The sequence below is a fragment of the Mus caroli genome, chromosome 6 (assembly GCF_900094665.2).
Source record: "Mus caroli chromosome 6, CAROLI_EIJ_v1.1, whole genome shotgun sequence".
Classification (NCBI taxonomy): Eukaryota; Metazoa; Chordata; class Mammalia; order Rodentia; family Muridae; genus Mus; species Mus caroli.
In genome coordinates this window covers 1,546,632-1,558,760 of record NC_034575.1, presented here as the reverse complement: position 1 = coordinate 1,558,760, position 12,129 = coordinate 1,546,632, and the positions used below count along the sequence as shown (strand labels likewise).

The window sequence follows — 12,129 nt, the reverse complement described above, 5'->3', positions numbered from 1 at the left end:
AGGGAAGGGAAGGGAAGGGAAGGGAAGGGAAGGGAGAGAGACAAGACAAGACAAGACAAGACAAGACAAGACAAGACAAGACAAGACAAGACAGGACAAGACAGACTCAATAAACATTCTTTCTCTTAACCCCAGAAATGCTACCCCTCATTGCAGATGTGCACGCATGTGAACCTTTGAGCCTTCGGCTCTCTATCTCCTACTCTTTGGGGAATCAATGCCCCCATCCTCTGGCCTCCAGGCAGGGCCACTTTACTTTGTGCTTTTGAAAATTTGAATGGTTAGCAGAGAGTGCACAGAAACAGGAATGCAAATTCAAACAGACCTGGCTGTTTGCTTATTGGAAACTCTACTAGTTTAAATATTTGGAGAAAAGCAGAAGCAGCAGAAATTTAAATAGTTTGATGATTATCTATACATTTCAAATTCTATTAGAGCATGACTTATAATTTCCTAAAGTGTTACAGCAGATGAACAGAGGCGTAAGTAATACGCAACAATCTCTCCCTTCACAAAGGGCTAGTGTCCTTTAACAACTGCAGGAAATATTTCTCATATCCAGATGTTTCCTGTACAGCCAATTCAAGCAACCTGTCAATGTGATGTGCTCCAAGTTAAAATGAACCCTGGATAATTTGATCAAAACCAGAAGTGCTGCACCATTCTGTGGGCAATGCTCATCTTGGTGTTCAGTTGGGAAGGAGCTAGCTGCACTTGGTTGCTCTGTATGTAATCAGAGGGTTTCCTGGCTCTGTTGAGGGAAGGTCACAGGAGATATTAGCAAATGAAACAATTCTAAATTTGAAATCACAAGATGATCCCATGAGTTACAAGGGAAGTGGAAAGTCAAGCAACTGATTGTACATGTTCAGGGCCTGTCCTAACAAAGATACGCAAATCTACAAACTGCCCAATTATACAGGAAATTAAATCAATTATTCAAGGCCCATCTATCCACTGGATATCCAATATTGGTCCTTCTCATTTCCTTCAGATCTTGGTTATTTTACTTTCCATTAACAGAGAAAGAGGGTAAACAGAAAACAGAGATAAACACCCCAATCCTCCAACTTAATATTTGGTAGTGTTAATGAAAACTCTGGATCAAGTGCCATTCCTCGAAGATGTAAGCATGGAGTGAGCTCTCATTGTTCACACAGCCTTTCTCTCTCCTGTGAAGATGAAATGAATGGCTGCTCTGCCTGTGCCTGCAATGGCCAGTGCTGTGGACACCTGAGAATGGAGAAGGCTGCAGGACAAGCACAAAGCCCGACCGACCTCAGGGAAGTCAGTGCTACTTGCAGTAACACAGAATGTTCCAGTCTTCGACTGTGACAACCCATAAAAGGAAGAGAACATTCAACTTGATCCTTTTGTAAAGCATTTCTGTATCAATTAATCATCCCTTCGGACTCTATGTAGATGATACTTATGCATTGCTGCCTACAGTAAAGCAAATGTCCAAGTATTCAATGCCCCTATTATGAGAAATACAAAACAAAGGCTCACAGACCTGAAGAACTACAAGAAATGCCATCACTCAAAACAAGAATCCTCTTAACATCTTTTGTTGTCCAGTTATTCTGTGTGTCTGAATAGAGACAGAAGCATGAGGGCAAACACAGCATAGAGCATTATGCTGTGGGGCTCAGGCTTTGAGGCCAGGGAGAGCATCAAGCTGAAATTTGCTAACCACTAGTGCAACAGCTAGAAAATAATCTTGGTTACTAAATTTACAGGGGGAAAATATATATCTCCAATGCTTTAGAGGTTCAGTGAGACAGACTCCTAGACAAGTGTATGATCCCAGTTTTTATGCAATCATTTTCCACTAAAAATATCTGCTCAAGTGGCAATGAATTCCGTTTGTTTTTGCCAAACAAACACCTAAATAAGCCCCACATGTAAAGAAGAAACTTCGAGTGATATTATGTCCCTAAGTATGAATGTTCATCAGACTCATTCATTCACTCAAGCTATGAAATTAGAGGAAAATCAGCTCCCCCGCCCTCACACACACACACACACACACACACACACACACGAGAGCGAGAGAGACAGAGAGACAGAAGCAGAGGCAGAGGCAGAGGCAGAGGCAGAGGCAGAGACTCTAAAAGCTTCAGTTGAACTTTTTGGGAGCTAAGTGTGGTTAGTCAAATCCTCAAAGTACCTGGAACAAACATGATTATGAGATATAAAACTTTTACTTGAGGAGGTTTAAAATGACTGGATTCTCTGAGTGCCAACTCTCATACTTGTAAAGCTCTCTTTAACTAAACACAGGCAAGCAAAACAAAACTAACTTTATATCAAGCTGACCTTGATCTTAGGATCCTCAGGCATCCTCCCTGTGCTTTCCAAGGGTTGTCTTTATCGGTGTGCTCCCATACCTTACACTGGACTGGATGACTTATCTAAGTGTGAAACACTAGGCACTAGAAGGAGTTCTGAGATGGAGCCCAACATATGTACTTTACACCCAAGGACAAAGAGCCTTACTTAGGTGGGCCTCTTCATTTTCTCACCACTTGATATCTCCCATAGTCCCTAGACCATCAAATATAAAACCTTTCTATTAGTAGAGAGGCACCCATCTAAACCTTAGAAAATGTTCTATAATTCTAGAGAAGGCTCGCAGCCCAGGGGATTCTAGTAAGCCATACAACACTGGAGCCGGGAAGTGAAAACTAGGCCAAGACTTTGAGATCTTGTGTTTAGTTTCAAAATCTTAGATAATATATTTTTAGATTTAGTATTCCAGTACAATAAGAAAATTCTTGCCAAAAGTCCTCCACGAGTGCAAACTGAAATGGAGGAAACAATTGTAAGAGACTATTTCCTCCATGGACAATCATTCTAATATACTACTCTTTGATCTAAAGGTAACTGATGCCAAGTGGGGTGGCCACACTTGTAATCACAGAAGCAGGGAGGCCGAGGGCAAAGGGTTGCTATGAGTTCAAAGGCAACCTGGGCTTGCTTGCACAGAGGGAGAACCTGTCTAAAGAAACAAACAAAAACAGAACAAAACAAAATGTTAATCTATATGCCACCTGCAATGGAGTGAAAACCTCATATATATTTGTTAAAACATGCTAAATTCAACACACATTGGGAAGACCTAAATGTCCCCTCATTAATCTCTTTCTGTGTCCTCAATGAAAGCAAAAATAGAGCCTACATAAATAATACATTTAGATTAGCAGAGGTTGAAGGTATGAAATATTACTATGCTTATGTCAGTCTTTAAAATAAAAGAATATTTATTTTATCTGAGCATTTACATGTTTATGAAGTATGAAATACTGCAATTAAATCATTGATGAATCTTTTGACATGCCCATATGAAACATATAAAATTTTGAATGTGTTTGCAATGAAGTGTGTTGTCCCAGCATATCAGCGTGCACTTGGCACTGACATGAGACATAGCCCAGTATCTGTGTCTCATTACAGCCCAGAAGGGTTCCAGAGAGCTTTGTTCCCTTGGGGGTTAGTGTCGACTCATTCACTTGATCTTCTACAGAGCTCCGGATGTAAGACCATTCCAGTGTGTACCTGTGCCATGGGACATGCACCAATGGAAATGCTTTGCTCTGCACTGTGTTAGCACAAATCACTGTGAGCACATCCAAAAAACTTTCTCTTCCTGGGGTGAGGGGGAAGCCTCTGGAAAGCCTCAGACATCTTCATTTACTTTCTGTTTGTTTGTGTATATGTGTATGTTTTCATTTAATGTTTAACTGATTTTTCAAAAAACAAAGAAAGTATTACATACTACTTCAGAACATTTGGAAATGATTAAAAAAATATAAAGCAGAAAGAGAAAGCATCTAATCCAACAATACAGCCATTATTTATATGGGTTCTTTGAATGCCTGTTTGTAGGAGTTTCTTTTCAATAGTGTGTTAAAAGTTAAGACAAATTTGCTTCTACAGTGTTCACAAACACCAGGAGAATTTCAGGTCCAAGGGGCACTTCTTTTCTATGAGGTTGAATTCCAGCTTGGTGTAGACGACACCTTCCCTAGGAAATGGCAAAGAGGCCGTGGCACGGGAGCAGCACGGGAGAGGTGCAGGAAGGGGAAGAACGGAGGTCCCTACCTCATCATCGTCAGCATCATACTGCGCATAGTGACGCTCCAGAAGTTCCCGCTGTCGCCGCTCTTGTTCCAGGGTCTGGCTGATCAACTGGGCAACCTCACTCACTTGTCCTGGTTTTTCTCGTCCAATAACGAATCTGCGGGAAGGTTAACAGAAACTAGTAGAGTACAGTCACAACAGCTAATGAATGTGGTCACACTCAAGCTTGCAGCAGGCTACTTAGACTAAGAGATACTATGACCCATGTATTTGGTACAGCCAAGGAGTGATAGAATTATTCAGCCAGATAAGCGACGTTACACACACAGCTAACAAAGTAGAAGAGGGGTGGCAATAAGGACTCTCCATGAAGAATAATAACACCCTAAGGAAAGTCATAATTCTTCACACAATTGATGACTTACGAAAAGGAAGCCAGAACATTTTTTCCTGTATCCAATGACCTAAAACATTTCTACAACAATGTCCCACAATACTACAAAAAACAAACAAACAAACAAACAAACAACAAAAAAAGCCAAAAACCCAAAACAAAACTGCCTAAAAAACATTTTGCTTAGACCCTATGCTGAGTAGCTAGTGGAGGGTCACTAGTTTTTGATACATTACAAAGGAGGAGAAATAGAAGAGTTTTGCTCTGTCTCTCTCTGTCTCTCTCTGTCTCTGTGTCTCTCTCTCTCTCTTCTTTCTCTCTTGTGTGTGTGTGTTGAGTGGGTGCATTAAAAAGAGGGTGATTCAAGAATTGATATTAATCTTATAAGACACTGAGTTAAAAACGAAACTGGAAAAACATTAACTTTCTGTAAGCCATGTCGTCTATGATCAGCCCTTGTAAATAGAATGTGGTTTATTTAACATTACTTCCATAGTAGTACATGAATCTATTTTTCTAAAAATGAAAATAATATGTCTAATATATATGGTTTCTAAATATGAGTATCATTATTTGAAATGTTACACTTAGTCTTTTCTCCACCCTTGATTATGTTGTTTTAGTCATTCTTAAGTAACACAGATGACCATTTTTTGAATAAGGACACTGAAGACCAAAGCTTTTGTTCTTAGTTGTCTCTTCCAAGGGCTTTTACATGGTTTCAAAAAAGACTTAGCTTAGACGTAAGCTCAGTTGCTCATTATTCATTTACTGTTGGCAATCAAGTGTAAGTAGGAGCCTACATATTTTTGGTCAGATACAATTCATCTAGAGGATGATGCATCTATTTTAAATGGTTGGCTCAATAAAAATGACAGACACACAGGCCTGTGATCAGTACCTCAGTGAAAATATGGGACCATCAACACCCAAAACATTTCCTCAGACTGCTTCCCAGAAACCTTCGTCCCTTGGCTCCACATTAATCTTCTGAAGTTTCAATTAAATGGAACTGCAGTGTATAGTGAATGTTTTATTGTGCACAGAATATGCTTGGAAGAAATATCCTTCTATTAATAATTCGAACATTAAGATGGATTTTGGATAATATGCATCAAGTTATTACAAGTATGTGAGCCTTTACAGACAGGCTTTCATTCTCCTTTAACACTTTACTAAGAATGGAGTTGAGTCAGAAGTAAACGGATGTGTAACTTTTCAAACAGTTGCCAAGTTGTCTTCTGAAGAACTGGGTACCATTTCATAGTCAGCTCACAGTGCACAGAAACCACATTTGCTGCACATCCTCACCCACACCCAGTGCAGGCACCTTCTGCAGGGACAGCCACTAGGTGGGTGTCTGCTGATGTCACTGCTCTCACGACAGGGACCCATCCTTTCACAGCTTACCACTCAGATCTCTTCTTTCAATCATGTCTTTCAATCATGAAATAATTATTTCAAAACTTTTGTCCATTACTAAATGTGAGTTCTTTATTTCTATGATTGAGCTGACATAACTCAATATGTTCTGGTAAATGTTTTGTCTATGTATCCTACAGATATGAATACACATCAAATGTATACATATGTACATATGTGTTTAATTTACTACCCTCTCCCAGTTTATGTTTTCCCATCTCAGCTTTTCAAATTATGTCTACGATGTTTTTAAACATCAGTAGTGTCTGTTGCAACAGATGACCATCTATAATACCATGGGGAAGAAATGAATTCAGACTTACAATGTGATGAAGTTATCCAAGCTTCCCAGAAACTATTTGTCAACACAATAATAAACACACAACTGCTGATGGACTACTGAGTAGCTTTCGATGAATAAACTGCTGAATGACATCAGAAATAAATTATGTCTTTCAATCATTCTAATTCTTAAGAATTTTGCCACTTTATGATTAAATTTTTCCTATTTTTCCTTAAATTTAAAATTGTTTCTTAAAGTTAAATTTAATTTCCAGGCATAATGTGTCATAAGGCTGGTTTCTTTCTTTCCAAACAGCAAGCAATTTCAACACCATTTGTTAAAAAGACTGTTCTTTACAAATATTGAATTACTTGACTACACTGTTTCAAATTAGTTGATTCTACACTTGTGGGGTAATCTCTGGACTTTGCAGTCTGTTCCATAATGTGTTTATAATTCTACCAATACACCACTTCCATGGCTGTTATACAGTAAACGCTTAAAGTAAGTGAAGAGTTCTTGACCTCTGCTGTCTTTCGTCTGCATTTGCATGGAAACGTTATAATCAGTCTCCCAGGTTTCCCAGGAAAACCAGAGCCCACTGGGATTTGTTCTGGAGTTACTTTGAAAAGGCATCTTGACAATAAGAGCTCATCTAGTCAGTGAACACAGAACATGTCTGTCTTTACTTAATCGTTACTTTCTCAGATCCAAGGTCTTAACCAATTTTTGTTTTATCTCCAAGTAGTTTGTAATTTTTTTAAATTGTAGAATGTTGAATAAAACTGAATCATAAACACTACCCTGTCTTCTGCAATCTAGCTAAACTAAAGCACCATTTCTATGAGCTTTCAGTAGATATGTAAGAGTTTTTCTCAGTAAGACTGTATTCTCCATGAAGAAACACATTTTGACTTTGTGTTCATTAGGGTTTTATTGCTGTTAAGAGATACCATGACCAAGGCAACTCTTATAAAGGAAGCCATTTAAATGGGGCTGGTTTACAGTTTTGAGGTTCAGTCCATTATCGTCATGGCAGCATGAAGGCAGACATGGTGCTGGAGAAGGAGCTGAGAGTTCTGCATGTTGATCAGAAGGCAGCCAGGAAACAACTCCCTTCCTTCCTGGGCAAAGCTTGAGTTCTGGAGTTCTCAAAGCCTACCTACCCACTGAAACACTTCCTCCCACAAGGGCACACCTATTCCAACCAGGCCATACCTCCTAATAGTGTCACTTCCCATGGACCAAGCAAATTGAAACAAAGGAGTCTATGGGGGTCAAACCTACTTAAACCACCACAGACTTCTTTCCCTCTTTTCTGTTTATCTACACATTACAAAGGTTTGACAGTATCTTTGCTTTTTTTCCCCTCTTCTATTATAAAATGTGAACTCTGGATTGCCAAAAGATATACAAGATGATTTAACTAAGAGATAATATAATCTCTATGTCATTAATAATCATTAATGTCTTAAATTAATATTGATATGTGAATTTATTATGTTTTGGTAAATATATGTTTATCAGAAATGGTGTCACACATATGCCTCAGACACATAAAAAGAAATTTAAACATCCTCGAACAGCAGTTTTAAGACAAGTCTAGACTGGCATTTTATGTGTATTTTTAAAAAGATTTATCTATTTTGTATGTTTGAATACTGTGTATGTGTGTGTGTGTATGTATCTATATCTATATCTATATCTATATCTATATCTATATCTATATCTATATCTATATCTATATCTATCTATCCACACATATGTCTGTGCACCACATATGTTCTTGTTGACCACAAAGGTCAGGATGAGAGACCCCGTGAAATTGGAGTTACTGTAAATTGGGTTGTTGTAAGCCATCAGGGGAGTGCAGGGAAGTAAACTCCAATCCTTTTAAAGGAGCATCAACTGCTCTTATCCACTCAGCTATCCCTCCAGACCTTTATGTGTATGGTGGTTGTTTGTTTGTTTGTTTGTGTCTGGGACAGCATCTCACTGTGAAGCTATGCCTGGCTTGTAACTCACGATATAGACTAGGCTGGGCTCACACTCACAGAGATCATCCTGTCTCTACCTCCTAAGTGCTAAGATTCAAGGTGTGTGCCATCATGCACAGATTTTTTTAAGTGTATTTTTAAATGGACCATATAGTTAGGCTTTAGGGACTATCACTCATCTACTATGAGGTGACAGAGTGGCAGAGTAATTAAAAATGCATACTAATAAATATGCAACCTCAAAGTGAAAATAGAAGTCAGATTCATTTCATTTAGCCCATTGATTTTAATGTGTTTTATTTGATATATGCATATAATGTATTTATATCATTTCTGCAACTCCCTCTCTTCTGCAACTCCTCTTGACTTCATGACAGATAATTGATCTCATAAAATGGTTTCACTTTGAAATGTGTTAACTACACATGCCCATTCATTTAGGTAGCTTTCTGAGCTACTACAGTAAAGGACCATGGTTACACGCATCTTTAAAGCCTGAAGTACCATTAAGCACGAATGGTGGAGATTTTCTTTAACAAATCGCCACTCTTTTAAGTATGACCCAGAGTAAAACCATGCAGAAGTGGAAACAACTTAGTCCCTCTGCCTCATCTTCTTTATGTGAAAATTAGTGTCTAATCTCATGTGTCTGAAGGAGTGATCAAGACTAAACTATATCACACACAAAAGAGGACTGGGATACCTAAAATCATGAGAAGACCAACTTGGAGAAAAAAAATATGTAACACTCAGATTACCTCTCCACATGTTTCTGCTTTTGTTAACTTGAGTTCATAAATATGTAAGATTAGATCATGTATACCATCTACCTACTAAATGAAGAATTCAACATGAGATGTCAAATTTGGCATGCTTATTTCTGTTATGGATTAAAGATATGGATATTTTGGAATAGCATATTTTAAGTGTTAAAAGCATTTAGAAGAGACAAAATGGCTTATGGAATAATTCCATAAATGTATAGAAGCCACAGTGGTTCTATGACTTGGAATATGTCAATGTTTCTAAGTTTTATTCTTATATTCGTAAAATGAACACAGTAGGTACAATAACTATTATAAAATCCATATAATGAGTTCCAGTATTCGGTGCTCTGAGAATGTCTGTCTGATAACGACTCACCGTTGCTTTGAATGGAGATTATGCACTATGCCTCCACATCTGAGTGTCTTTACATGTTTATTGTAATTACTGTCCTATTAATCACAGTTCTAAAAACAGATTTTGAGTTAAGTACAGGAAAAGCATAAAATAACTGATTTAAAGGAGCTAGATATGAGCGAAGGGTTGAATGCAGGTCATTGACGGAGTTATGAAAGCTGACATAAGACTAAATGTTTTTTCTAGTTCTAACCCTGTCATAGATATTTTGGTTTTGTTTTGATGGATAAGGGTATAAAATATATTTGACAGTGAAAGAATAAAATGCCTGTGACTCTCCACAGCTTTTGTTCCAATTGGTTGTTATAAACATATAGAAGATCACTACAATTTACATGGCTTTGGCTAGGGTTAATCTTAGTGTGTGGTGCTTTTTTGCAATATTTTAATGATAAAATTTATTTTCAAATGTATATTCAGGAGATTTATTTCTTTTCACTAGTTACACACAAACTATAAATCCCATGAGCAGCTCATTCATCCTTTGCAGCAACAGGGTCTATGTTTCATGCTGGCTGTGCAAATAGTGCCGCTGAGCTGTACCCCAGCGGACATGATCCCTTCCAACTGAATTGTAAAAATTCCAAAGACAAACCAACTGAGTGAGCCATGATTAGTGCATCCATCTCATCAGCTCCTTTATATCACTTCCTGCTAAAGTGAGGAGAGCGCATGGGTCAGCAAACTGGTCTGCTCCAGACTCAAAGTTTACAGGGAAGAAAAATGTTCTTCAACACATTGAATTTTTACTTCACAAAACACTGGAATGGTAAGGTGCCCTGATATTTAATGGTAAAGAATTGAGTAGTTGATTCGAATATGAATTAAAAATTGAGGACGTTCATTATTAAGCAATTGCTTTTGTCTTAGTCGCTGTTCTACTGTTGTGAAGAGATTCCATGACCAAGGAACCTCTTATAAAGGAAGCATTCAATTAGGGCTGGATTACAGGTACAGAGGTTTAGTCCATTATCAAGGCAGAAGCATGGCAGCACACAGGCAGACATGATGCTGGAGAAGGAGCTGAGAGTTCTACATGCATATTAGTAGGTATGTTCCACAGGAAGAAAAAGACACTGGGCCTGGCTTGAGCTTTTGAAACTCCCAAAGCCCACCCCCAGTGACACACTTCTCTGAGAAGGCTACACCTCCTAACCTTTCTTAAGTAGTGCGACTCCCTAATTAATTACTAAGCATTCAAACGTATGAGCCTATGGGGCCATTCTTATTCAGAGTATCACAGCCAGGATATGGTAAGGTCTAGGGTACTCAGCATGGTCTCTTTTAGTGTTTTTAAAAAGTCATTATTATGTTTCAACATATATTATTTCCTTAGTGCTTCAGGCAAAAATATAATAAACAGAGGTTAATAAATCGGTTATTCTTTTTATTTTCACTTGTTATGAAGCCAAGAAATAAGCATATTATATTCTCTGGCACTTAGATGTCTACATTACAGGGGATTCCTTAAATTCCTTTACAAATTTACTGTTGAGCTGTCAAAAAAATAAACAACCCTAACACTGCATTTACAATTAGCTAGATTGAAACTGCAAATACCCTAGACACTACTCTGTGTGAACGACAGGAGAGGGTAGATGAGAACTGATGGTTTATAAACGCCTAGCTTTCAGAAATAAGTTCTCATTGAAATGCTCTCTAGTCAAAAATGGGGCATGAATACTATTAAATTCTTAAATATAAATGTACAACTGAACTTAAGGTGTAAAAATGGGAAAGTGGAGTCAGTCTACAGGCGTTGCCTCTTAAGGAAACAATTCTTACTTTGTGTAAAAACCTGAACATTATGTATTGGAAAAACATAAACCAGGGCACATAACTGACACCCAAGTATCATGTTAGTGGGTCACAGACCACAGAGATTTCAGAGAGTTTTGCAAACTGTACCTCATTTTTCCCCACTTGGTCCCTTGCGTGGCCTTTTTCTGAAGTGATCAGCTCTTAAAACATTTAACGGAAAGCTACTGAGCAAGTGCTGGCAGCTGATGGCCTCACTCTCAGCAAAGCTAGTGGTAAGGTGTATTAAGAACGAGTTTAGACGTCAGAGGACTGGGTTTGAGGAAATATAGTTTAGATGTTGAAGGTGTGAAGAGGCCGGGCAGTGGTGGCGCACACCTTTAATCCCAGCACTTGGGAGGCAGAGGCAGGCAGATTTCTGAGTTCGAGGCCAGCCTGGTCTACAAAGTGAGCTCCAGGACAGTCAGGGCTATACAGAGAAACCCTGTCTCGAAAACAAAAAACAACAAACAAACAAACAAGTTAGCTAACACACTGACTAGATTGTCCCAGTATGAAATGAGAAGCTCCCAAGCAAGTCTTCCACCAAGTGGGGAAGTGCTGTGTGGCTGCCATAGGGAGCCCACAGAGCATCAGCCCCAGTCCAACATCATGGGAGCTTTCCAGCCCCTCAGACATCATTTTCCCTGCCTTCCTGAGGCCTGTGAGGATGGCAGGAGCCAGACCCCACCTATGCGCTTGTTTAGCTTGCGTTTCCTTCCTCACCAAAGGCTGCTTTCCCATTGACAAAGTGGAAGCTGTGTTTGGACCACATCAAATATACTGCAGGAGGACACTGCTGCCTTCCTTTCAGTGATGTCACTTCAACTGTGTGCTCCAAAGGCAGCTTCATTTTGGTGAGAAGAGCCCTAAGCTGTTTTCACAGTTAGACTCACTGACTAAAGTCTCCAGGTGTTCATCATGAGAGTTTGGCAAAATGTAAGGCATTTACAGTGCTTTCAAAAAAGTAA

General features: G+C 38.8%; 1 protein-coding gene across 1 annotated transcript in view; it reads right to left on the bottom strand.

The window, feature by feature from the left end:
• The window catches only part of Ppp1r9a (protein phosphatase 1 regulatory subunit 9A), a 255,286-nt gene that overhangs the window by 80,876 nt on the left and 162,281 nt on the right, over positions 1-12,129 (bottom strand). Inside the window, exon 6 of the mRNA XM_029478162.1 lies at positions 4,105-4,240. Coding sequence (XP_029334022.1) covers positions 4,105-4,240 — 136 coding nt within the window. The remainder of the gene's footprint in view (positions 1-4,104; positions 4,241-12,129) is intronic.